Below are 27041 nucleotides of genomic sequence, written 5' to 3' on the forward strand. Positions count from 1 at the left end.
AGTTTATATAATAAATTGATTTCCTTCATCATATATCAAATGTGAACTCAAAGATCATATTGGATTTTGAGCAACATAAACAAATGCATAGTACTAGCTTTTTTTTCTTTAATTAATTAAAAAAAAAAGTGTGAAGTAAAATAAAGCTAAAGTAGTAACAGGATCATATTCCAAACCTCACAAACAGAAAATGCCAACACTTAGCAAATTGATTACGAATTCTCTACCAAAATAAAAGTACAATGCATATATATACTTTGATTTCTTTTTTCTTTAAGAAAACTTCATGACTTATGACTTATTCTCGGATGTTTTGATACTTTTGCGATCATATTTTTAAAGTTTAAAAAGTCGCAATATTGGGTTCCAATGTTTTAAAAGTCTACGATATCATTCATCTGTTAAGATTGTTTTGTTAAATTCTAATGGAGAACATTAAAATATCCAAAATACTCATGTTTTTATTTCTTTTTTTTGTTAAAAAAATTGCAATGCATGGTGACTTCTGGTGACCCATGACCACAGCCAAGCCGCAGGTTCTTTTTTTTTTTTTTTTTTTAATTATTTTTAGTTAAGGATAATTTTATATTTTTATTAGTTTTACATGGGTATAGAGGACATTTAACCGGTTTACCTTTTAAATTTAACCTTAAACTTTTAAAACATGGAAACTTAATATTGCAACTTTTTAAACTTTGAAGGTATAATTACAAAAGTGTCAGAAACGTGTTTAATTTTTAATAATATATAATTGGAAGGAATAAAAAATGATGAAGGGGTGTTGATGAATGCCTGTTCTTCACATGGAAAGAAAAGTCCAAACATGAACATCGTGACCCGGCGTTAATTTTGATGTTAAGCATATATCATATATGGTAGTATAAATAGGAGGGCCATTGACAGGGACTCCTTCACATTTATCATCTCTTCTAGATCATAAGAAAATCCATCAAAAGCTTAACATTAATGGCTACCCTCATTGCTCCTGACCAGTTTTCTCCTGTTGAAGATGCTGAAGCTCTCCAAAAGGCTTGCAAAGGTAATCTGTATATATATATACTCACGTAAACTTTTGCATGTATATATATATAGGTTTGTTTTTGGCTTGACTTTAAATGTATTCTTTCGTGTTTGGCTCAGGTTCGATTCTAATTGAAACTATTGAATCGATATGTTGAGAACATATATTCTTTATGTCCCATGTTATAAGACATGTTTTTTATCTCAACGGCTCGAGTTCCAAATCTAATCAACCAGATTACATCTCATGAAGCGGTGGTTTAGAAGCTTGAATCATCCCTTGTCTTTCTTAATCTCCGAGGGTCGACACATAAAATTAACGTTTATATATTATTGTTCTAACTAACAAAAAACTGAAAAAAAACACCTTTGTATTTTCTAAACTACGCGCAGTGTTGTTTTTATTATCGACATTTTTAATAATAATAATAATAATAAAATCAAAGAAATATAAGAGAAAATTTAGTTTTACTTGTTAATGTGACTTTTAAAATCACTAATAGATTAAAGAGAAATGCTTGGCTTCATTAAAAAGTCCATATTTTGGTCATTTTAATCCTAGGTGGCATATATGGCCTATTTTTCAGAAATCTATTAATTTTAAAATGGGTCATGCCACCTAGGATTAAAATGGCCAAAAGATGAACTTTTTAATGAAGCCAAGCATTTCTCTAGATTAAAATTCAGTAATGATTATCACAAATTCAATAGAAATTTTAAAAGCTACATCATATTTGAGAGCATTCTAGTCCTCTTTAGAGCATTAATTACTCTTTTAAAATGTTTAGTATCAGAATTGAGCAAAGATTAAAAAAAATAAAAACAAAAGAAAAAGAACTTGGAAGTGTATATATATATATATATATATATAGTTGAACAACCTAGAGCCATCTTTATGCTACGTGCCTGCAGGGGATGAAAGTGGCCAGGTAGTTGTGGAATGGTAGGAAAAAAAAAAAGAAAGGAAGTTCGAGAAAGATGTACGTGGATGATCTGAATATTTTAATTAATTAATTAATTAGTATTTTTTCTTTATCAATTTACTTAATGCTTTAATGTTCTTCATTGATTCATCTAACATTTTCGAAAAAAATTTAAGATGTTAAAATTGGATAGAATGCTAATATTGAAAAAACTGTGCTACCAAAATTTGCAAGGAAAATTTTGTTCTTGAAAAATGAGGTGGCCTGGCATCTATGATAAAATTAACTAGGGGCCAATTAACTAAGGCAGGGCCAATTGTCAAGAGTATTGTATCCGAGTAATGCTATGGACCATTTTTTAATCATTTTAAAATTGATGTAACCTTTAAAATCACCGTTGGACAAATTCAATGGGAATTTCAAAAATCACATCAATTTGGGAGAATAAAAAAAGAATAAAGAAACGGTCCCTAACGTTATCCTATCAAGAAATTGCCAAGACCTAATACATTAATTATAGATGAATTAAAGCCAACTTAAGCACACCTAAGCACTAGTACTTTACAAAGGGAAGTGGGTGAAGGTCAGATTTTGATTAAGTTAATCTGGACATGATATTATAAAATACATGATATTATTATTAATTAGCCATTTAGCTTGTTGAGGTGTTGAAGGAACATGCATGAATGATATTATAAATAGGTGAATTATAGAGAACTTTTTTCACTAGAGAGAAAAGAAGCATCGATGGCTACCCTAATTGCTCCAGAAAACATATCAATCCCAAATGACGCAGAAGCTCTCCGGAAGGCTTTTCAAGGTTAATTTAGTCATTTACTGATCGATACATTGATGATAGATATGGGGTGATCGACGTTTTCACTTTGCCTTGAAAATTCCATAGCATGTTTTGTTTTAGTTAATTGTCCTTGATTCAAGCATGTGCATATGTTTAATTAACCAATCTTAATGATCATCAAGCCAAGAAGCGCGAAAGGGCTTTGCATTTGACGAGTACGGTTATAAATACATTTTTATTCCACAATTATCTTACTATGATTATTTCTTAGACCAATTCTTGATAAAAATATATATATATATATATATATATATATATATATATATATATATATATATATATTCAACGACTGATTGATAATGTCACATCAGCATTGTGTGATAGTAGCATAAGATTAAAGTGTACGTGATTTCTAACATTACTCTGCATTTTATTTATAATCATGAGTTGTTCATTTGCTCAACACTGCTAGTTGAGTCGAGTCCGGTTAAGTTTGGCTTAAGTCCAGTTCCAATTGAAATTGGATCAGCTAAGATTAGGACACGTCTCACAAGAAGACACAAAAGACATGTGTCTCAATCCCAACGAATCCGACGCCAAGCCAGTTCACATAGGCCAGGTTAGAGACTCATTTAATCAATGGCTGTTTATGGTAAAGAATATAATGGTGCCAAGCAAAACCAGAAAGGTACACTACATATTAGTTATATCATAACCAAAGCCAACTAAAGCGTACGGTATTAAGTACTATGAATAAGTGCCAACACATGTTTGATTCCTAAGTTAATTAGACAAGGAGGCAGGAAATTTCCTTAGTTGGCACTGATTTCAAAACATAAATAGTGGGGTTACAGAGAAATCTCCTTCACATTAACAATGGCAACCATCATTGTTGCTGAAGATGCTTCTGTTCACGAAGATGCACAAGCTCTCCGAAACGCTTGTCAAGGTTAAATTAATTGTTTGCTATTTAATTTTTCTGTTCATTTAATTATTAATTAGTAAATTATTTTTCCATTTGTTGAGTGAGATTACTAGTTGGTTTACTTTTTCATTTTGTGTATTAAGTGCATAGAACATGTATATTTTGATGGGCTCTAATGAATATATAATCAAGTATCTTTATGCCTTTAATAGCATCATAATATATATGCTGTATATATATGTGTAGTTTTGTCTTATGAAATACACACACATATTAGGGTTTATGTGAATTTGGATTTGGATTTGAAGCAATACCTAGATACTCCACGGGATGCAATAACTATGATTTGGGTCGCCCGACTGTAGAGAAAAAAAGGCTTGCAAACTAAGAAGTGGCGTATAAATGATCGGGGTGGCCATTGGAGATAGTTTGATCACCCGAACTACACCTTTTGACGACTATAGTGGCCGTTTGACGAGTCTTAAGTGCACTTTGTGATTGGATTATGTGAACTTTCTGAATGGCTGCTTATATGTTATTTATGAAAAGGCAAATTAATTGAATAGTGCTAGTAGACAGTATTGACCCTTCTAGTATTCCTTTATTTATAATTTGTGTGTGGATGACTTGTTAGGATGGGGAACTGATGAGAAGGCAATAATCAAGATACTCGGACATAGAAATGCAACTCAAAGGAAGCAAATCAGGCAAGCTTATGAGGAGCTTTATGAAGAAGATCTTGTCAAGCGTCTTGAGAATGAGCTGTCCGGAGACTTTGAGGTAACATCATCATGCTATTTTACAACTTTTTGACACGTGTTAACATGTGATTGAAACACATGGATACAATTTTATTTTTATTTTTATTATTTTTATTATTATTATTATTATTTTTTAATTGGGTCGGAGAAAATTCATCTAATCCGGCTAGTCTGCTAAGTATTAACATGCTTTAAAAACAGATGTCGGTTTAATAGCTGAGTTTCCTCGAATCTAGTTTGGAGAAAACAATTAAATAATTGTTCATATAATTAACATTTTCCTTCATATTTAACAAATTTGTTGCAATTGTTTTGGACATTTTTGTGATGATAGAAAGCGGTGTACCGGTGGATATTGGATCCAGCAGATAGAGATGCAGTTTTGGCAAATGTAGCCGTTAGGAAAGCTGAGTCAAATTATCATGTGATAATTGAAATTTCATGCATCCTTTCTCCTGAAGAGCTCTTGGTGGTGAGACGAGCCTACCAAAGCCGCTACAAGCGTTCCTTGGAAGAAGATGTGGCTGCCCATACCACCGGGGATTTGCGCCAGGCATGCATATATGTTTAGCTTCTTGCCCTTGATTTTAACTTAATTAATTATCACCCTCATTTTGTGAGAGATTTATATAAAGTATACTAAAAAATACCTACATTGCAGAAAAAAGTGTCATGTTTAGGAGTACATAGGTTTGAAAATGTAGAAAAATCATTTTTTCGTGGAACGGGCAAGCTAAGGGGTGCGCTTTTTAAAGATTTTACGAAACGCTTGATTACGTTTTTAAAAATCATATTTTCATACTTGCATTTTGAAATTGCTATATATATATTTTTTTTGGGTCAAATAACACGTATTGAAATCTCTAAACCAGATGGACACTTATAAGAGCTCAAGTTGGTCTAAGAGAAAAAATGTTGAGAGTTCATAGAATAAAGTTTAGAGTATTGTGATGGGTATTACAAGTCTCTTACAAAATGTGGTTTGACGCAACGTGATAGTTGGGGACAGAGGAATTGAAGGGGGGGGGGGGGCTCAACTCATAAGGGAAAAAAAAAATTTATAATTTTTTTTTTTTTTTGGTATATCGGCCCCTAGCAACACAATTTATTGGCCCTTGGCCTCTATCCATACTAAACTCTACTTCCATCTCTGGTGATAGTCACATGACACATATCACTTTTACAAACTGACGTAACAGTCTACGTGACACTTATCACATTAACCATTAAAATGTGTAATATTAGGTGATACTAATTTTTCATAAACGGTGGACTGACACCCGAATTTGTAAAGAATTATAGTAAAAGTTGTAGCACTCTAAACGTTCTCTTAAATTTTAAGTATGCCCAATATATGAAGTTAAGATGATTCAATTTTAACTATTACAAGTTGATGATCATATATGATTAATCATTGGACTTGGTGGTTTTTGGTCATTGTCACAGCTCTTGGTTGCCCTAGTAAGTGCTTATCGGTATGATGGGCATGAGGTAAATGAAAGATTATCAAAATCTGAAGCTGATATTCTTCACGATGCTATCAAAGACAAAGCATTTAATCATGAAGAAGTCACCAGGATCCTGAGCACAAGGAGCAAGACACAGCTCAGGGCTATTTTCAACCGCTACAAAGATGAACATGACACTTCCATCACCAAGAATTTGTCGGGTGATCCTCATAGTGATTTACAAAAGGCATTGCGCACTGCAATTCGCTGCATCAATGATCCAAAGAAGTATTTTGAAAAGGTAAATTTCTTTGACAAAGTTTTCCTTCAAATTGAATCGAAGAACATGTGATATATAGTTTTCCTTGATGGTGCAGTTGGTGCGCAATGCAATCAAAGGGGTTGGAACAGATGAGGAGGCACTCACTCGAGTGATAGTTACAAGGGCAGAGAGAGATTTGAATGGCATCAAGGAGCTTTACTACCAGAGGAACAGTGTTTCCCTTGATCATGCTGTGGCCAAGGAAACTTCAGGGGATTACAAGGCCTTCCTCCTTACTTTGCTAGGGAAGGAAGATTGATTGAGATCATTCTTTCCTATATATATATGGGGGAACCTTTTAGAATTTTATGTTATCAATGGTGGTGTTCTCAGTTGGCCTTTGTTGTTGTTGGGGTCTTTACTTTCCTTGCAGTCTTGTCTTGAATTTTCATTGAGTGTGACAATGTATGTTTACCTTGATTTGTGTCAAGTGTTTTTCATAAGGAGTACTTGGTTGTTTTGGACAAAGGGACGGAATTAAAATTTTTATCTAAAGGGTTAAAGTATGAATGAGAGTCCATTTTAATTTTTAAGTCCATATATATATATACAAAGGATATTTTTTAAAACCGGGGGAGGGAGCATGGCCCTACGGCCCCCCCAGTTCTGTCTAGAAGGGCATCTATACAAAGGTGCATGATATGGCAAATATACCTATGATCTAAGGCCTTAACAATTTTTGTTTTTTCCTAAGCAAATACAAGGGAAAGGGGAAAGAGATTTAGTACATCAAAGAAAGAGCAAAAAAGATGGGTGTGGCAGCCCAACGAAAACTCAAATACAATTGAAACAGTGCAATAAAATCCTGGAATTTATTGGGAATGAGCCCAATGAATGACCTGACCCATTGGCCAAGAAAGGGGCTGCCAAAATCGGCGGTTTAGCAGATCTGTTTAAAGTAGTAGAAGAGTTAAGAAATTTGAACTGTCTTATTATTGTGTCAAAGTGGACAATCAACTAACCATAAAAAGAAAATTATTAAATGGTAGCTAACAATTTGTTTTGCTAACAAAATACTCATACTAGCTAGCCCAAGAACACATGCCTCAAAATGAAAAAAAGATCAAGAATCAATCCGAAGAGGATATAGTAATATCCCAATAAATCTTTATATCATCCCAGAAAACCCTTTTTCAAATCCCATCTTCTCAATTATCCACCTCTTGCAATCAAAGTGAGCAAGAAATCTTTGTAGTTCCCATGAGCTGTGTCTTCAACTTTCTTGGATAGAGAAACCCCATATTGGTTATGGTAATCATCTTTGATCTCCTTCATATCTGTGTCAGCTCGGGTTACAATCACTCGAGTCAGTGCTTTCTTGGTACTCTTGTCTACATCCTTTTGCAGAGCCATGTCCAAGACCTTTTAAGAAAACAAAATATAAATAAGAATTTGGAAGGACAATTGAGTAAATTTACAACTGGATAGCTTGGATTCGGCTTGGGTCAAACTCCAGTTAGAACTAGAGGACTCATTGGGATTAGGACATGTGTCCCTCTTAATCCCGATGAATCTTGTTTCAACTGAAATTGAGTCTAAGCCAAACCTGTCCTTATAATCTAGTTACAATTCATATTACCTGGCTAAAATATTGTTGGGGAGTGCATAGGCATTGCACAGTCTCTTTTAGCCTCAAATCAGCATCAAGATCCTAAAGAAAAATTGCATATGGATAAAAATTCAAAATGAGTAATAAAACATTGAACTTGATAAAGTCAAGAATTTTATAATTAAGATACCAAAAACAAAAAGAATTTAATATCGAAAATGTTGTGCTACATAATCAACAGTTTAGATTCATATAGGGTCTGGTTTCAATTGAAATTGAACCTGTTGAAATTAAGATACCTGTTTCTTATTTTCAGTTATAGGACACATGTACCAATCTATCTCAATGGAAATCCGAGCTAAACCCCTAGGGTTTTTTAGTTCCTAATTTACAAAAAAACAAAAAGAATTTATTACCTCCTCAATATTCATGCCAGAAATCTCCTTGTAGTGCTTATATATTGCTTGGAGATGGGGCTTGCTCCTTGTTGTTAGTATCCTTATTACCTCATCGTCTTCAATGGGCTTGTCATTTGTGATGGCATCAAAAAGTGTCTTGGCCTCAGATTTTGCTGCATCATCCCTAAGCTTTGATCCTTCATACCTATAGGCACTCACAAGAGCAACCAAGAGCTGTTCAAAGCACAAAATTAGTCAGATATATATATGCCATTTAAGCTCAAAACGTGAAAAAAATTTGCATTTCGCGCATTAGACAAAAGGGTATGTTTTTTAAAAAGTAGTTTAACTCGCTATCTTTTCAAACCGCACGTTTTGCAACGGTAAAAACAAACAAACACAGAAAAGCTTTGTAAATTTTGGGTTTCTAGCTTTCTAGGTTATGAATTAAGTTAATGATACTCACCTTACGTTCACAGCCGTTGATGTGCTGAGCAACATCTTCCTCCATTGATTGATCAAAGAGGGAATGGTAGGCCCGCCTTGCTCCCAAGAGCTCCTCGGCTGATCTGGTGCATGCAATCTCTATGATGATACCATACGATTGTGGCCCCTTCTTCAATGCCTCCTTTGCCAACCGAGCATCCCTTTCCCATGGATGCATGGTCCAAAGCACCACAGCATTCTGATTATCATTCAAAGTGATCACCCACGTCTCATTATAATTATGTGTACAAAACTCTTTAAATAACAATTTTTAACCACTCAAAAAAAAAAAAAAAAAACAATTTCTTTTAAGATCTAGACACTATAATTTTTCTTGCTTTCGTGGCATTTTTAGGTCGCCATGATGTCACAACAAGAAAAGGACATTTTTATTTGTCAAATTTTCACCAATTATCACTCTAAACGCCGATATTAACTTTTCGGACGGTTTTATTCCAACCGGAAAATTTTTGCCCCTTTTTTTTTTTGGTTTTAGTGGCAGTAAAAAAATGTTAAAATTAACCTAGCTAGATTTTTTGAAGTGTTAATGAAAATTAGTGGATTCAATCACTATTTTATTCTAACAATACTAATTGTTATATATATATATATATATATATATATATATATATATATATAAAACTGGACTTTATTCTAAAATAAATACAATCCTTTACGAATAATGATTAAAAAGTCGATCTTTATAACTATAGCAATTAAGTAATTAAATAAAATATAGTAGAAGTCAAAAAAGAAAACAACCTTAAAACGCATGAATTCATGCTTGAGAAGCCTGACACGGTGATCATCCCACCGCTCAAAGTTACGTTCATCCTCTATGAAGAGGTTGGGATTTTCTTTCCGGAAGGATTTCCTTTGCTCCGGATGCCATTTTCCCAGTATTGATATCAACGTTTGCTCGTGGATTCCATGTCCTGCGTAAGCATACAAACATATCATAGAATTCTTAGGAATTAGTTTTCCCTCGCTTCAATTTAAGAGAGAATTATGAATTCATTTCCCTAAAGAATATGGAAAAATGCAACACATTTTATGGAGGAAATGATAATGTAATGTTAAACACATTTGTTAAAAAAGACCTTTTTCCATATTTAGGGTCTATTTTTGTTAACTTTATTATGATGGCCCTTTTTAAAAAATAAATTGATGCAATTTGGTCATTTTAAATTCTTAGTTCTGTTCCATTAATATAGAAAAGTTTGACCAACCGCTTTACAAAGGGGCCCATCAAACTAAGACGTAGGAGTTAAAAAATGGGGAACAAAGAAAAAAAAAATGTAGAAAAGTTAACTTATAATATTTACAATGGTATGCTGTTGAGTAAATTCAGCATAAAAACCAAAAACAAAAAGAGAGAGAATATTGCAGCAGCATAGTAATTCAATTCCTAGCCAAAAAGGAAAATTGAATAGTGAATTACTGGAAATTAATGTGAGGCAAAAAAATTATTAAAAAATCACAAGAATCAGTTTATATGATTAATTAATCCAAGTTTATGGCATAAAATTACACTTTAAATCAAGATAACAATGTACACTTGATGTGTGATTATATATATAAGATATTTTCATTGAAGAAATTAAGTTGGAATTTTTAATAATTTGAGTAAAAGGGAGGATCGGAAGACAATTAAAAGAACCTGAGAAAGCCTTGTTGAGAGCTTCCAATTCATCAGGGAGAGCCATATATATTCTTTTGTGTTGATGAGGCAATCAGAGCTAGCTAGGATGACGAACTTCTAAAGCCAATTAGACATATTTATATAAACCCAAAAGGTCAATTTCGTCATTCACTAGTTAGAACGGCATTTTTGAGCATCTTAAATCATTACCAAGTTAATAACGGGATTGGTTAAAACGGAAATGAAACAAAATTAAGACTTAAATAACATATATTTAATATTTGCATTGTTTCAACATATATATAACTTCTATTTTATTAGGTCTCTCGCAAATGTTTTAGTACGTGGCTAGAGTTCTGTTCTTTTTGGGACAAAGTTTCTTTTAAATTGTAAGAGTTAATTTTTTTAATATTAAACTGATCCCCAACCCCAACACATATATATCAGCAGGGAGAGCTATATATTTTTATATTGGAGAGGTCCAAGTATACTATATATGTTGCAAATATCTTATTGTCATAAATGTACGTGATCATTACACCATATGATAAACATTTCATATAAGAATGCTTTCTGCGTTATTAGATAGCAATATCTTAGGTAGCTCAGCTTTAATATCCAAGCACGAGAAAGGGGGAAACAAACAGAAGAAGTTAATTTTTTCCTTTTTCTTTGTTAACTAGTTAATTTGGAAAGTTATAGGGCCATTGGAGTAACAAGTAGTTATAATGAAGGTTGAAATTTTTTAACATGACTTGTAAATATGAGAAGACGAAATTAGTGGATTAGGATTAAGGGGTTTAATTTGTTTAATTAAATGGGTCAGATTGAAGCTAACATATATAGTCTTATATTTATAATTTGACACAATTTGAACCCGACACGTGAACACAAATTGTCATTTTGCAGTTATTGGAGTAACTAGTAGTGTACGTTAATGTTGTACACATGTTCACTTGTGCTGCTAGAGGTACTACGATTGAGTAATGCTACACATGATACTGTTACTCTAACACTTCCTAACGTGACTTTTAAAATTATTATTGGATCTGAGATAAATTATCTTTGAATTTTGATCCAATAATAATTTTAAAAACAACATAAAAAAAGTGAGAGATGTCTATAATCAAATTTCTAAGGTTGGATAATCTTTTCTAAGCAACCCCAACAAAGCATTTTTCTTATAAATAGTTATATATAGCACAAATAAATCAAGTCATTCATTGATAAAGATGTAGCCCCTAACCGGCTCTTCTTAGTGGGGTCATAGGTCTTGATGTAGATCGGAGTGTTTGGAATTTCATAAGGAAGACTCGTGCATGTACAAATCTTTGATAGACTCAAGATCTAAAAATATTTATCCATTCTTCTTACTGTTATTCTTTGAATCCCACAATGTCACGCTGCATCATGTCTCTAAGAACGAACTATCCTAAAATGTCTATGTCTCTGCTCTTGTTTTTCTTATTTACCCAAAAAAGGTCCAGCTCGACATGAATGCCTTTAACTAAACATTTGTAGGACATATCGTTGAATTGAAACATGTTAGGTGAATAAAATTTGTAAAAGAGTGTTTTTAAAAACTCAACTCATCCCTTATTACATGAAAATACGATTCGGTATTTAAATGCGTTTTTAAAAATGCATCGAATTGCATGTTGAGCAAAACAGTGTTTTTTTTTTTTTTACATTTTCAAATTGTAATCTTTTTTTATTTATTTATTTTTTTGCATGTAGAACACTTTTTGCGGTTTTGTTTAAAAATACCCACTTAACCTGTGAAATTGCAAGGCCAAACTTACTGAATGACACTTTTATAAGATTCCTATATAAGAAAAACGTTTCCTATCTGATTTATTTCCAAAATATCATAAATTTATTCCTACTTAATATCTAAAACCAAAAGACCTCCCATGTATAGTGGAGTATCCAGTCAAAGCAATCAATGCATACATTTACGTCTGGCAGGTAGAAAATTTAATTCATGCATTGAAACTGATGTGTTTATGTTAGACGTTACATATTTAGAATTTATGATTTGCTAGACTTATTAGTTGTCAATGACCAAAATGATCTGTCCTAAGTAAAGAAAAAAACAAAGGTTATCCTCAGCAGCTGATCGAAAAGATCGAAAAGAAAAAGAAAGGGACAGAACTTTTTCTCTAAATTGAATGGGTGAAATTTTTCCAATTTCTTTAAATTGGGCTTGGGCCACCCCCAAATCCCAATCCTATATATATATATATATATATATTTGTTTATTTATTTATTTATTTGGCCCCTGGGTGGTTCGGTTTAAAGGGTAAAGTGGGCTCAAACTTTAGGGAGTAAAGTATAATTATCCTAAGAACTAGAATGTGCTTTTATTCAAGTTATGAGTTATAATACACATTCAGCTATGGTAATTGATTCAATAAATAAAGAGAAGTGTGTTGCATGGTGTCATTCTCTTGTACATTTATTGTCAAATCTCTCTTACAAATCTACCATTGAATATGTAGAATTCATATGTGACTATGCGAGTCTCATGGATTTAATAATAAATTTTCACATCTCTTGTACGGATATGGATGAGAGATATGCAAGAGAATGAAAACAAATTTATCCTAATATGAAAAATTCCCATATTGGAAGCAGCACTATTCCTCTAAACCAGCATAATTCCTAATTTCTTGTTATGGCTTGCTGTTGAGCAGAGCCATGCATGGAGGAGATTGCGCTATATCAATGGCTCCTTCATTTTCAGATACGATTTCCAACCCTACACGTGGTCGATGGGTCCCACCGAATATGTGCATTCACTGAATATGGATTAACATTGTCCTTTAGGGACCATGTTCCGATGTTTTCTGCAACATTTGTTGGGTTTCATCAAATGGGGTTTGCATTTTACAGTGGAACATTTGTTACATAGCAATCTTTTCCAGGTGGGAGACATCGTTTTTGGCATAGGCATTTATTTTGTATCGGTATCCAGCCTATTAAGCTGACATTATTCTTTATAACATGCGATTTAAAGAAACAACAAGAAAATAATAACTTCAGCAAAATATTTGATGCTAAAACCTTTACAATATTTCACCAAACAACTAACACTACCAAAAAAAACCCTATGAAACTACCAATTAAGTTCCCAAAATTTTACATGTTCCAAAAGGAAAAGAAAAATCACCATAGAGGCTATGGTGGTTAACCTGTGAAAAAAATGAGAGAAGTAATTCAAAATTACCAAAACTTGTTGTGCAGGCTTCTCTCTAACTATGTTGTCTTCTATGAATCTGTTTTTCATCTATTCTCCACTGTATAGAATCAAAACTGAGCACCCTAATCAATTTTGTATTTACAGAAAGATAGAATTAATAGTAGCAGTCATTGTTGTTAGATGCATTCTTATAGAGCAATGAGTGCACTTCCCTAATATTTGGTGGCGGCTCCAAATCATTCTCTTGCAGCGCATTTTCAAGCAATTTCTGCATCTCCATTGCAAATACATCATCCAAAATCTGTGTATTCAACAACAGTGGTGATTAGGAAAAAGATATTCTTGAACTACTAACAGTTTAGCTGTCAGAATCATACTCAGATCAGCCAAAGACAAATTGGCATATAGTTTATCAATGTCACATAGAAAAGGGTTTGATTTAAAATCTTCATTGCTTCACAACCTAATTCGAAATTAAAATTTAATAAGATTTTAATGGATGTATAGCAACTTACAGAAATTGTAAATCTCAAGCCTTTATATGACTTGCTCTCTCTCCTGTTTTCTATAAAACGTAATATGTCCTGTGGAGAAAGGAGAGAATGAAAACTAACTCAAATTCAAAAACCAAGAAAAAAAATTGAAAATATATGCTCCAAAAATAGTTTTAAAATATATGCTCCAAAAATAGTCTTACCTGTCCCATCCAGTCCCAGAAACCTTAGCATATTGCTATCAATACGTGAGGTTCAACGATGGTATGGAGGTGATCCATTGTCCATATTAGCATATTCCTCAAAGGCTGTATTCTAATTTGTACATCTGATTCTACCACATTTTCCCTTAAATCTTGAATAATATTCTTCAATTTTGTTGCGTGCTGCAATCTCGTCTGCACACACAGAAAACCATTAATTTATGGACTTAAGTTTTTGATTTGTCAAACTCCAATCGTAGTTAACCATATACTTTTTAGTAAATTTATACTTTGACAAAATTCTTTAACAATTCTTACAAAAGATCTTGTGTTCTTCCAATGGGTACTTACATTCTCTGCAAGTTTCTCCACAATTGCATGTAGGTAACTTCTAAATTTGGCTCTAAGCATCACAGTTACTTTACCGAAACAATCTTCTCTAGTGGTATCTCTGTAATTGGGGATGCAAAAACTCCACGAATTCAACTTTGTTTCTATTTACGGCCTCAATATTTCCAGCATCCTTCTTATGGAATTTAAAATTTTGCCAATTGAAAATGATATATATGCTATAATTACCAACAGAAAAAGAAAAATACTAGGTCTGTGCAGCGATACAAATTAGGAAAGCAAAGTCAGCTCGCCTGGGATCACATAGGTTGCACTTCGTTTGGCAATTTTTTGGACATATTTGAGGCCATATATTTTAGATGTCAGATTGTCCATCAATAATGGTGTTAAAACATCATGTTAGGTTATGTTTTGGCTCATTCGGTTTGCGTGTAAAGTTGGTGAAAATGAAGCATCTTAACATGTCCAGAAAACAGATTCTAGAAGTCAGGTCCGGACCCCCAGAAGCCAGGTCCGGACCCAATTTCCAGAGAATACCTGTTGAAGGGCATGTCCGGACTGCCAGAAGCCGAGTCCGGACACAAAAACCAGCAAGCCTGTTTTGATGGGCAGGTCCGGACCGCTAGAATCTGGGTCCGGACCTGATTTCCAGAAACTGGATTTTGAAGGAGAGGTCTAAACCGCCAGAAGCTGGGTCCAGACCTCATTTCCAGAAAGCGTTATTTTTCTGAGATGTCCGGACACAAGATTTGGAGGTCCAGACATCACTAGGTTACGCATATGTAACCCTAGCCATGTCCGGACCCTAGATTAGCCATGTCCGGACACGGCAGCTTTGTTATGTTTTATTTTCTATTTAAGCAAACTAATTTGCCATTTATTTGTACGTATTTTTTGGAGAGCAAAATTAGAGAGCTTAGATAGAGAGATTTTGTTCTACATTTGTTTGAGAAAAGGTTAAATACGTGAAGCCAATCGGAGTTCCGATGAAAGGAAATCTTATAGAAGAATTGTGCCAGATGTTCTAGAAAGGGCTACTGCGGTAGAAGTCAAGTGGGTCGCTTGTCGTGTACAAGGAAGAGTAAATTGCAAAGGTTTTGTAATTCGTCTTGTATTCCTTATTCTTCTTATAGTGGATTGATTTTCTAGGTTTGGCTGCCCCAGAGAGGTTTTACATTTAGAGAGTTCTTTAAATGGTTTTCTCTTCGTAACCAAATATCTGTGTTCTTAATTTTCATTACATATTTGTATTTGGTTGATTATTGATTGTTAGGTAAGATCTTATTTCTGCATAATCTTTGTGAAACATCTAGACCTTAATATTTGTGAATCACCTAGACATTTGAATAGGTGTCGTTTTAGATTTTTCACATCAGCATACTGCCTCTCCAAGCCTTTAACAATTGCCTTTTCAATATCTGCTACAGCCTTTTATAAGGATACAAAAACACATATAAGGAGAAGCAACCTCAAGTTTAGATTTGAAGATTAAGGGAAAAGAAAAATAGATATCTTTTAAAACTTCAGGCTTATATCTTCCATGCCATGCCTTTCCATAATCGATCAATAAACAAAACTTGAGAAAGCCAAAAACTTGTGAAACCAGTTTCCAGGCGGTATGGTGTGGGCATCATCGTTCGGGACTACATGGGCCAAGTGTGTGCAGCCGCATGTTTTGCCTTCGAAGGACGTCCGGACCCTATAGTGGCGGAGGCGATGGGGGCTCTTTGCGCTGTGGAATTTTGTCGAGATTTGGGCCTCCACAATATTATGTTGGAAGGTGATTCCAAAGCAGTGGTCCAAGCAATTAGAGGAGGGGCAAGTTGGTGTAATTTTGGCCAAATTATTGAAGATATCCATGCTATTTTGCCGGGTTTTAGGAGCTGGAGAACGGAACATGTACGCCGTGCCGCAAACGAAGCAGCTCATGGATTGGCAAGGGCAGCTGAAATTACGGGGGTTGATAAAATTTGGATGGAAGAAGTCCCGGAGGTTGTTCATGATATAGTTGTTTTAGAGCAATCTGCTCTTATTGTTTAGAGCTGTTTTAGCTCTTGGTATTTAGAGCTATATGCTCTAGATGTTGTATTTCCCCAGATAATTTTTGAATGAGATGAGTCCTTTATTCAAAAAAAAAAAAAAAAAAAAGAGAAAGCCAAAAACAAAATGAAACAAAACAAGAAAGCCAAGAAATGAAGACCCTAGTTGGACATACCTTCTCCAAATGATGTATATATTATGGCTAGCGAAAAATAATGACTTCATATTCATCCATCATCTCCTTCATCCGATCATACATATCTTAAACAAAAGCACTTGTTGAGTGTTGGTTTCTGACACCTGACCAATTTACCAGGAAAATAATCAAATATCTAGCTAATTGTCATGTGAATAACTAAGAATTTGCTTTAAAATAATCAAATAAAGTCTACCAAACATGAGTTCACCATTACAAAACTATGCTACCCAAAATAAATGCCTTGTATAATTTGCAAAACCCACGCGATTCTTGAATTCAAATGTTTATGTATTCCTGAAACAGCTCTTTTGCATCAACCCCACCTTTGATAGGACTGAAAATAATCTTAATTAGTGACTAGATCTGACATAGAGACATAAACTTTGACGCTTATCATCAGTATGGTGTTAAAGAAAGATAATAATTACTTGATGTTCCAGCAAGCAAGATCCGTCTAGAAGTCTGCTATGGCAATAACAAGTTTTGCAACCAGAGGTGAAAGGCTAGGAGGAGGACGTGCAACAAGGAAAGCACGCAATCTATGGCAGAGATCCCATAAATGGCTGAAGAAATATTTGGAAGGTCTATAAAACTGCACAAAAGTCAAAATATGGAATACTAGTAAGAATTAAGATTTCAATGAAAAAAAGAAAAAGGAAAGGAAGGCTGATGTAACAACTGCCAAATGAAAAATTGCTCATAAGTATAAGAGCAATTGAGGAGAACTCAAACACTAGATAATGTTATGACGAAAAACATTTACCTTGGAAGCACATGCTGATTATCGATTTCAATGTCCGTAAAAATTTCATTTCTGATATTACAAATAAGAGAATTCATCTTGCGATAAGGAGTTGAAATAGTCACAGGATCCATCAATGAGCTCCTGTCACTACTCAAGATAAGTTCATTTGTTTCTATTAAGAACCCTCTTGACCTCTTTTTTGTAGTAGCCTATACAATCAATAGTAATTCATTAAAAGAATGGAAAGATATTAAAAGGAAGCGTAAGCATGAATAAGTTAGTTTCTAAAACCTGAAAATATCTGCATAATTTTGATTTTGCCTCAGCACTTGAAATATCATGCAAAAGGCTGTATAACTTTGGGACAGACACCAAAATAGGAGCTACCATCCCAATAGTAGGCTTCAAAACATCCATCATCCCTGATGGTAAAGATTCATCTAACGACTTGTAGTTCTCAAAAACCAATGTAATCATCGCTGAACTTTATCCACAATTTCCCCTAGCATACGATTCTGGTTGATATTTTACAAAACATCCACAAAGTTAGAAGCAAAACAAAAAATACATTCATCTCCATTTTGATAGGAAGAGGTAAATTTAATCACTTAATCATTAGTTTAACACTCCCCTCACGTACGTTCAAACTCTCTTTTAATAGATGAGGCTTAAAACGTGAAATATTTAATTTAAATTTGGTGAATTGACGGGGTCAAGGTTCGATCACAGGACCTTTGGCTCTGATACCATGTTAAATTACCAGTTATCATGGTATGTTAAGGATTTAAACACTTTGGAATAAATGTTGATTCTGTATTCCTTAAATCAAAGGATTTAGATAATATTTGTTAACCCTGATTTAATAGATATGTGTGTATTTGAAATATTTCAAATCACGTGTGAAGCTCTATAAATAGAGCTATATACTTCGATCATATAATCAAGGAATATGCACCTTAATCTTTGTGTCTTTATCTATTTCTTTCATTTTATATTATTCTGCATTTTATACTCATCACATTATGAGACCTGAGATCTTATATAGATCGTGTTGAGTGTGACTTGAATCTAGAGTGAGCCCCACTGCTTTTTCCTCTTACTTTCTTTGGTCTTACATATCCTACTTGGAGTAGGAGAAGAATTCCTTGCCAGACACTTATTGAGTTTATTTCTCCAAGTTGGAATGTGATTGTTTCACCGACTTTAGTGCCTTATAAAAGGCATGTAGCATGAGCCTTTGGGTGCGTGCCAAACGTGAGTATTTGTGAGCACCAAAGGGAGGAGAAAAAGAGAGCATTTGAGAGAAGGAGGTACAAGGGCTGCCACGGTGTTTTCTTCTTGACGATTTTTGGAGGAGCCAAAAACAAGTGATTAAAAGAAAAAGATGCTGCAGAGTGACAGAAGAAAATAGAGATCAGCCGCCATCTGTTCCAGCAAAAGAAGAGTTTGTACGTTTGTCTTTTGTATTCTATTTTGGGAATAATCTCTCTTGTGTGATAGTGAGATTTTGGTGTATTAGAGGTTTGGGATCTGAATGATTTTCTCTCTACTATTTTTGTACTGCATCTTTTGATAGTGAATATTCTCCGAGTCGTCTCCGCCAGTGGATGTAGGCTTGTTAAGCCGAACCACTTAAATCTTTGTATCGTGTGTGATTGCTTATTTTTGTTATTCCGCATTCTTCTTATTTTTGTATCTCACGGGTCTTGGAAAATAGGATTAATTTCCTAACAGATCGTTGTTTTCTTTATCTGATGCATGTTAAAATTAGAGAAAAAAATTATTAGAGGAGAAAAATGAAGTTAAAAAAAATTGCGATCCAAGATCTAACAATTGTCGTTAACTTGTTAGCTCGGATACCATATAAGATCTCATAATATCATATAAGATCTCAGATCTCATTTTAGCTCTGATACCATATAAGAGGGAATGGTAGGCCTGCCTTGCTCCTAAGAGCTCCTCGGCTGATCTGCTGATCTGGTGCATGCAATCTCTATGATGATACCATACGATTGTGGCCCCTTCTTCAATGCATCCTTTGCCAATTGAGCATCCCCTTCCCATAGATGCATGGTCCAAAGCACCATAGCATTCTGATTATCATTCAAAGTGATCACCCACATCTCATTATAATTATGTGTACAAAACCCTTTTAATAACAATTTTTAACGACACTCAAAAAAAAAAAAAAAAAAAAAAATTAAGATCTCAGAACTATAATTTTTCTTGCTTTCACCACATTTTAGGTCACCATGCCGTCACAACAAGAAAAAGACATTGTTATTTGTCAAATTTTCACTGACGATCACTCTAAACGCTAATATTAACTTTTCGAATGGTTTTATTTCGACCGGAAAATTTTTGTCGGGTTTTTTTTAGGGTTTTAGCGGCGGTAAAAAAAATGCTAAAGTTAACCTAGATAGATTTTTTGCAATGTTAATGAAAATTACTGGATTCAATCACTATGTGATATATATATATATATATATATATATATATATATATATATATATATATATATATATATATATAAAATAGGACTTTATTCTAAAATAAATACAATCCTTTACCAATAATGATTAAAAACTTCACTAACCTAATTAGATGTTAACTATAGTAATTAGGTAATTAAATAAATTATAGCAGAAGTTAAAAAAGAAAACAACCTTAAAACGCATGAATTCATGCTTGAGAAGTCTGACACGGTGATCAGCCCACCGTTCAAAGTTACGTTCATCCTTTATGAAAAGGTTGGGATTTCCTTTGCTCTGGATGCCATTTTCCTAGCATTGATATCAATGTCTGCTCATAGATTCCATGTCCTGATAAGCATACAAACATATCAATAGAATTCCTAGGAATTTAGTTTTCACTCTCCTCAATTTATGAGAAAATGAATTTGTGTCCCTAAAGAAAATGGAAAAATTAATGCAACACATTTTATCGAGGAAATGATAATGTATATGTTTATTGAGTCAAACACATTTGTTAAAAAAGACGTTTTACCTTATTTATGGTCTATTTTTATTAACTTTATTATGATGGCCCTTTTAAAAAAAAAAAAAAAAAATTGATGCAATTTGGTCATTTTTATTTTAAAGTTAAATTCTTAGTTCTGTCCAATCTTATCTTATTAAGCAGTCGGACATTGAATATGAAACATCAACTAATTAACAAATTGAAAGGCACAAACTTTTTTCGTGTCCCAATGCATATTGATCTAAACAAGAAGTAATCTACGTACAAAGTGCAGACAACAAGTAGAACGCTACGATTAAAAAAATATATATATATTAGAACTGGCTTAAGGCTTACCCCTTGAACCCCTTTACAGGCATCACCATCAAGGCCTTCCGTGAACATCGTCATAAAGCAACAATGACGTAATTAATCAAAGAGCAACGCCTACAGAGTATTTGAGAGTGAATTCTTTAATTTGATAATAATTGAATGATTAAATTTTACATAATAAGCTAGCCTATTTATAGAAGAGAAATCCTTGTAATAAAGTAAACATACTCCTAGTAGAGAAAGTAAACTTAGTACTCCTAGTAGGAAAAGTAAACATAATCTTAGCTAGTAGGGAAAAGTAAAAATCCTTGTAATAAAGTAAACCTACTTCTAGTAGAGAAAATAAACTTAGTACTCCTAGTAGGAAAAGTAAACACATAATCCTAGCTAGTAGGGAAAAGTAAATGAGAATTACTACTTGAAGCCGGCGCTCAAAATCGTGAATCATATTTAAGGGCATTCAGTGAAGACATCCTCAAAGCCTCTCTAATTAATGTAGGCCTTTTTATTGTTATTATTATTATTATCATTATTTAATTTATGAAGTTGAAAACTTTAGTTAATCTTGCTATCAAATGGTGAACCTAATTAATAAATGCTTAAATGGGTGTCGTTTAATTTATGAAGAAAGCGACAATACATCATGTATATGTGTAGAAGAGTCCCAAGTAGCTGGAGAGACACCACAGCCACTGGTCCTATGGCAATATGTCTCGAGCTACCCATAAAAGCATATATAAACAAGAGGTGGAACAAAGCTCGAATCTGAACACAAGTGGATGACCAACAACATTATTGAATAAGGTATTATTGTAAAGAGTAATATAAGAGGACCCATGTCCTCTTTGTGTCCTCACAAAATTTATGTGGTTTTTAAAATTACTATAGATATATTGGATCAAAATTAAATAGTTATCTTATCACAAATTCAATGTTGATCTTAAAAATCACATTTTGAAAGAACACTAGGAGGACATAGATCTTCATTTTCTCCAATTGTAATCATCAGTCCTTCTGTTGAGTGTTGGTCTGTATGGTGGCAAACTCAGGGGAATAGCTCTGCATAGAATCGAATTCTGTTTTTACCATATTCATCCCTGAGGAAAATTCATCCGGCTTGGTGGGTTCTTAGAAAGTCCATGGTTGTTGCGGTGACCGAAAAAAGTTTTAACAAATGAAAATATTGTTAGGCTCCTTTTACTTCGACGTAAAATAGTTTTTAGAAAATGATTTCCGCATTTTACGGTATTTACATCGACGTAAAATAATGGTCAACGAAAAATATTTTCATTTTGACCGAAAATTCTTCTTTAATTTTCGAAAAATGGTTTAAGGTTCTCAAATCAATGGACCTTGCCAAAACCTATCCAAAACCTCGCTGAGACTTACCTAGAATCCGCTCGGGACTTAACCGGGACTCGCCCAAGACCCGCTCGGGACCTTGCGAGGACTTACCCGGGACCCGACAAGACTTAAACGGGACCCGCCTGGACCTGCCCAGGACCCGCTCGGGACTTGCCCAAGACCTGCCCAAGACTCAACCGGGACCTGCCCAGGACTTGCCCGAGACCCCACCGGGACCCCCCGGGACTTAACCGGGACATGATCGGACCACCTTGGGACCCGCCCGGGACTTGACCTGGGACCTGCACAAGACTTCCCCGGGACCTGCTCGGGACATGATCGGGACCCGCCTGGGACTTGACCGAGACATAATCGGGACCCTGCCAGGACCTGCCCAAGACTTGACCAAGACCCCCCTGGGACTTTCTCGGGACCCGCCTAGGACTTGACCAGGACCCGCCTAGGACTTGCCCAGGACTCGATCAGGACTCGCTGGGATTTGACCAGGAGTCAACCGGGACCCAACTAGGACTTGACTGAGAGCCGGGGAGGTCCAGGCGGAAAATATTTCCAGGGAAGTCATTTCGAAAACATTTTTTGGCGTTTTCCAATAAAGTCCCGAGCGGCTCCCGGCCAGGTCCCGACGGGGTCCTGGGCAAGTCCAGGGTGGGTCCTAGTCAAGTCCTAGCGGGGTCCTGGGTGAGTCTCGGTCAAGTCTCGGGTAGGTCCTGGGCAAGTCAAGGGTGGGTCCCAGGCAGGTCCCAACGGGGTCCCGGGCAAGTCCCAGACAGTTCCCGGTCAAGTCTTAAGTAGGTCCCAGGCAAGTCACGGGCGAGTTCCAGGCAGGTCCCAGCGGGGTCCCAAGCAAGTCCCGGGCAAGTCTCGGCGAGGTCCCAGCAAGTCCCGGGCAAGTCTTGAGCTGGTCCGGTCAAGTCTCGGGTGGGTCTCGGTTAAGTCCCGGGCAGGTCTCGGCGGGGTCCTGGGCAAGTCCCTGGCAATTCCTGGCGGCATCCTTGGCGGGTCCTGGGCAAGCCCCAGCGAGGTCCTGGGTGTGTCTCGATCAAGTCTAGTTGAAGTCCTGGGTGGGTCCCGGCGGGGTCACAGGCAGGTCTCGATCAGGTCCCAGTGAGGTCCCGGACAAGTCTTGGGTGGGTCCTAGTCTAGTCTTGGGTGAGTCCCAGCGGAGTCCCGAACAAGTCCCTTGCGGGTCTCGGGCAAGTCCTGGGCTGGTCTCGGGCAAGTCCCGGTGGGTCTCGGGTAGGTCCCGACAGGGACCTTATTGGAAAAAAAAAATTAATTAATTATATTTTGTGCACATGGTAAACACCGTAAAATGTTCTTGACAGAAAGTATTTTTAGAAAAAATGATTTCCCTAAAAATATTTTCCGACAGAAACCATTTTACGTTGATAGTTTGAATTGTTGTATTTAGAAGATGGGAAATTTGTTGTTGATGATGATAAAGGGGGCTGTTTTGGGTTCGGAAAGAGAAATCTAAGTAGTTTGTCTTCCTATTTAACATTCTCAACAACCAAACAGCTTTTGATCATAGAAAGCAAACAAAAACATAAACTTTCTTACGGAACACTTACGTTACAACTGTTGAGAAGAACAGGGGAGTCCAAGAGCTCAGACGGTTGGGTCTTGGCCAGACCCAGGCCACACATGGGCAGCCCGGTCCTAAATTGTTTTTGTCTTTTTTCTTGCCATGTCAGTACGTAAGGCTTTGTACGCGTATGTAATTGTAGCAATTCTCTAAATTATTGGGGTGGGGACACACATGTCCTACAATAGACAAAAACTAACCAGAATTTAAAAACCAGAAACTTAGGACCTACGAACCAAGGCTGCCTAAGACCAAGTTTTGTAGTTCATTTTTCTTATGATCTTGTTAATAAGGTTTTCCCAACAGCCAAAAACAATAGTTTAAGATTCTTAGAATTTGAATCACGTAATAATCAGTGATCACAACAAAAATCACTACTTGTCAATCACTTTGAACCCCAAATTTGCCCTTAATTTTTTTTTTTAAAAAAACTATTATAAAAAAAAAAATCACAAGGTGACCCACGGTTGGGCCACCTTGTGACCATTTTTTTTTCTTCATTTTTTTAATAAAAAGAAAATTGAAGGGTAATTTTATCATTTTTGGGGTTTTAACATCAAAAATTGATGGAGGGATTCAAATTGATTGCAATTGAAAGTTCAGGGGTCTAAATTTAGAGCTTTCAAAGGTCAGGATATGTCAAATCGCGTGGTAATTCAGAACTCTAAAATGAAGTTACCCAAAAATAAAATATTCAGTGATTGCTAGAAAAGGCCACTAGAGTACTATCATCAACCTTAAAACCCATTCCTTTCTCAATCAGACAACTCAGAGTTAGTTAGAGTTGGCTGCACGTGTATTAAACCTTAGCTTAACTTCAGTTTTCAGTTAGTTTCAGTTTGAACTTATTTTGTTCATTTTGTTTATTCTGTTTTAGTCTGACTTTGAGGACTTGGAGAAGACATTTGAGGATATTTTTATCATCTTTTTACCATACATTGTATCTTTGGACCGCGGCTTGTGTGTCACCTTTGTCACTTAGTTTTGATAATTTTGATAGTCGTTTTTCTATTTCTAGTTAGGTAATTTCTTTTGTATACTTTGAGATTGATTTATTACTTGTTAAAAAAAAAAAAAAAAAAAAAACGATTTCCTCTGTTTTTCTAAACTTTACACACGTCTATGGTTATCCACCTCTTATGCTCTGTTTTCTATCTTCCACATTCTGTCTTGTTTTCTAACTTATAGTCCGTGGCCTCTGCGTGATACACAGCCATTGACCCGTCTCTCTCTCTCTCTCCCTCAAGTTGAACAGATAAGTGAGCTATCATTTCATGTTCTTGGTGGATTTGTTTGTTTTTCTAATATATATGTGTTAATGCATATTGGACATGTGCATTAATATATATATATATATATATATATATATATATATATATATATATATATAAGGAATAGCCGGGGGTCTTGATCCCTTTATAATTATATGTTCATTATAATTATAGGTCTTATCAAGGCTTAAAAAACAGAAGTTCATTTTTCCTTTAATTTCTTGGTTAACTAGTTTGGAATGTTATAGGGCCATTGGAGTAATAACTAACAAGTAGTGTTAATTAAGATTGACAATTTTTAACACGACTTGTAAACTTGAGACAAAATTAGTAGATTAAGATTAAAGGGTTTAATCCATTTAATTAAATGGGTCAGATTGGAGTTAACATATATAGTTTTATATATATATCTATGCCTTGACATAATTTAAATCCGACACGCAAACACAAATTGTCATTTTACAGTTATTGGAGTAACTAGTAGTGTTAATGTTGTACACATGTTCACTTGTGCTGCTAGAGGTACTACAATTGAGTAATGCTATGCACGATACTCCTCACACTCCCTAACGTGACTTTTAAAATTATTATTTGATTTGAGATAAATTATCTTTAAATTTCATCCAATAATAATTGTAAAACAACATAAAAAAAGTGAGAGATGTCTATAATCAAATTTCTAAGGTTGGATAACCTTTTTCTAAGCTAGCCCAACAAAGCATTTTTCTTATAAATAGTTATCTATGGCACAAACAAATCAAGTCATTCATTGATAAAGATGTAGCCCTAACCGGCTTTCTTAGTGGGGTCATAGGTCTCTAAGACCGAACTATATATCTTAAAATGTCTATGTCTCCGCTCTTGTTTTTCTTATTTACCCAAAAAAGGTCCGGCTCGACATGAATTTCTTCAACTCAACATTTGTAGGACATAAAGTTTAAACATGTTATCTGAATAAAATTGGTAAAAGAGTGTTTTTAAAAACTCAATTCTTCTCTTACTATATAAAACATGATTCGGCCTTTAAAATTATGTGTTTTAAAAAATGCATCCAATTGCATGTTGAGCAAAAACGTGCATTTTTTTACATTTTCCAATTGTAATTTTTTTGTTTTTGTTTTTTTTTTTTTCCGCATATAGGACGTACACTTTTTGCAGTTTTAATTTGTTTAAAAATACCCCCTTAACCTGCGAAATTGCGAGGCACTTACTCTGAAATCTGAATGACACTTTTATAAGATTCCTATATAAGAAAAACGTTTCCTACTTGATTTATTTCCAAAATATTATAGATTTATTACTACTTATAAATACCTAAAACCAAAAGACCTTCCATATATGTTAGACGTTTCCTACTCTGGAAATAAATCATACGCAGATAGAAAATTTAATTCATGCATTGAAACTGATGTGTTTATGTTAGACGTTACATTTAGAATTTATGATTTGCTAGACTGATTTCCTTCATTACATTTTGGAGGAAAATTTTGTTGAAAGAAAAGAAACTCGTCATTCATGAATAATTGTTGTAAATTGTAATGAAATTAATAGTAATAGTACTCTTCACATTGTTTTAAGTCATGACTTCTCGTATTAACTACTTAAAAATAATAATAATAACAATAATAATAAAAACTTAAAATACCAAGTCAATTACTATAAAATAAGTGTGAAGAGTAGTCTTACGATTCATGTCGTGTGTTGAGAAATTAAAAAAAAAAAAAAAAAAACAAAAACAAAAACAAAGAAAACAAAACAAAAGGCAGGGGAGTTGATAGAAATACAGCAAAATAGTGCTCCAAAGAAAAATATCATGAACATGGAGAAGCAAATAATAAATGGAATATATCAATATATAAGCCCCACGAGTTAAATAAATTCCAAAACGATTTCTATCAAAGATGAAGGGTAGTTTCGTCCAATGAAAAGATGCATGAGAAGTCCATTATTCCAGCCTACGAGGAGGGAAACTAAACTGAATTATAATCTAAAAGTTGCGGAGAAAGAGTCCGACAGAGAGAG

General features: G+C 34.6%; 2 protein-coding genes and 1 pseudogene across 5 annotated transcripts; 1 reads left to right on the forward strand and 2 right to left on the reverse strand.

The window, feature by feature from the left end:
* Nucleotides 1–917: 917 nt before the first annotated feature.
* LOC132166371 (annexin-like protein RJ4) lies at nt 918–6704 on the forward strand. 4 transcript variants are annotated; one of them, XM_088513371.1, is made up of 6 exons: nt 918–1039; nt 3599–3691; nt 4302–4447; nt 4763–4981; nt 5875–6177; nt 6254–6704. In XM_088513371.1, exons 1-6 carry the CDS (start codon nt 967–969, stop codon nt 6455–6457), a joined length of 1038 nt encoding a protein of 345 aa, XP_088369497.1. In that variant the 5' UTR covers nt 918–966; the 3' UTR covers nt 6458–6704. The 4 variants fall into 4 exon arrangements, with proteins under 4 accessions (XP_088369497.1, XP_059433160.2, XP_088369498.1 ...); XM_059577177.2 differs by lacking the exon at nt 3599–3691; XM_088513372.1 differs by lacking the exons at nt 918–1039; nt 3599–3691 and adding an exon at nt 2676–2763.
* Nucleotides 6705–7350: 646 nt separating this feature from the next.
* On the reverse strand, nt 7351–10337 carry ANNAT4 (annexin 4). Its single transcript, XM_059579094.2, has 6 exons — nt 10292–10337; nt 9394–9566; nt 8612–8830; nt 8164–8379; nt 7778–7849; nt 7351–7560 (listed from the first exon to the last, which is right to left on the reverse strand). Exons 1-6 carry the CDS (start codon nt 10335–10337, stop codon nt 7351–7353), a joined length of 936 nt encoding a protein of 311 aa, XP_059435077.2.
* Nucleotides 10338–13629: 3292 nt separating this feature from the next.
* Nucleotides 13630–20870, reverse strand: LOC148587261 (uncharacterized; annotated as a pseudogene).
* Nucleotides 20871–27041: the final 6171 nt, after the last annotated feature.

The sequence above is a fragment of the Corylus avellana genome, chromosome 2 (assembly GCF_965113065.1).
Source record: "Corylus avellana chromosome 2, dhCorAvel1.hap1.2, whole genome shotgun sequence".
Classification (NCBI taxonomy): Eukaryota; Viridiplantae; Streptophyta; class Magnoliopsida; order Fagales; family Betulaceae; genus Corylus; species Corylus avellana.

What these genes read in the sequence shown, in the direction of transcription:
- LOC132166371 (XM_088513371.1), top strand. Translation starts at nt 967, where the DNA reads ATGGCTACCCTCATTGCTCCTGACCAGTTTTCTCCTGTTGAAGATGCT. An exon ending in TCTCCAAAAGGCTTGCAAAG is followed by an intron (nt 1,040 to 3,598) that starts GTAATCTGTATA and finishes GGGGTTACAGAG; the next exon opens with AAATCTCCTTCACATTAACA. An exon ending in AGCTGTCCGGAGACTTTGAG is followed by an intron (nt 4,448 to 4,762) that starts GTAACATCATCA and finishes TTGTGATGATAG; the next exon opens with AAAGCGGTGTACCGGTGGAT.
- ANNAT4 (XM_059579094.2), bottom strand. Translation starts at nt 10,337, where the DNA reads ATGGCTCTCCCTGATGAATTGGAAGCTCTCAACAAGGCTTTCTCAG. An exon ending in TCTCAACAAGGCTTTCTCAG is followed by an intron (nt 9,567 to 10,291) that starts GTTCTTTTAATT and finishes ATGCTTACGCAG; the next exon opens with GACATGGAATCCACGAGCAA. An exon ending in CTGGCATGAATATTGAGGAG is followed by an intron (nt 7,850 to 8,163) that starts GTAATAAATTCT and finishes ATTTTTCTTTAG; the next exon opens with GATCTTGATGCTGATTTGAG.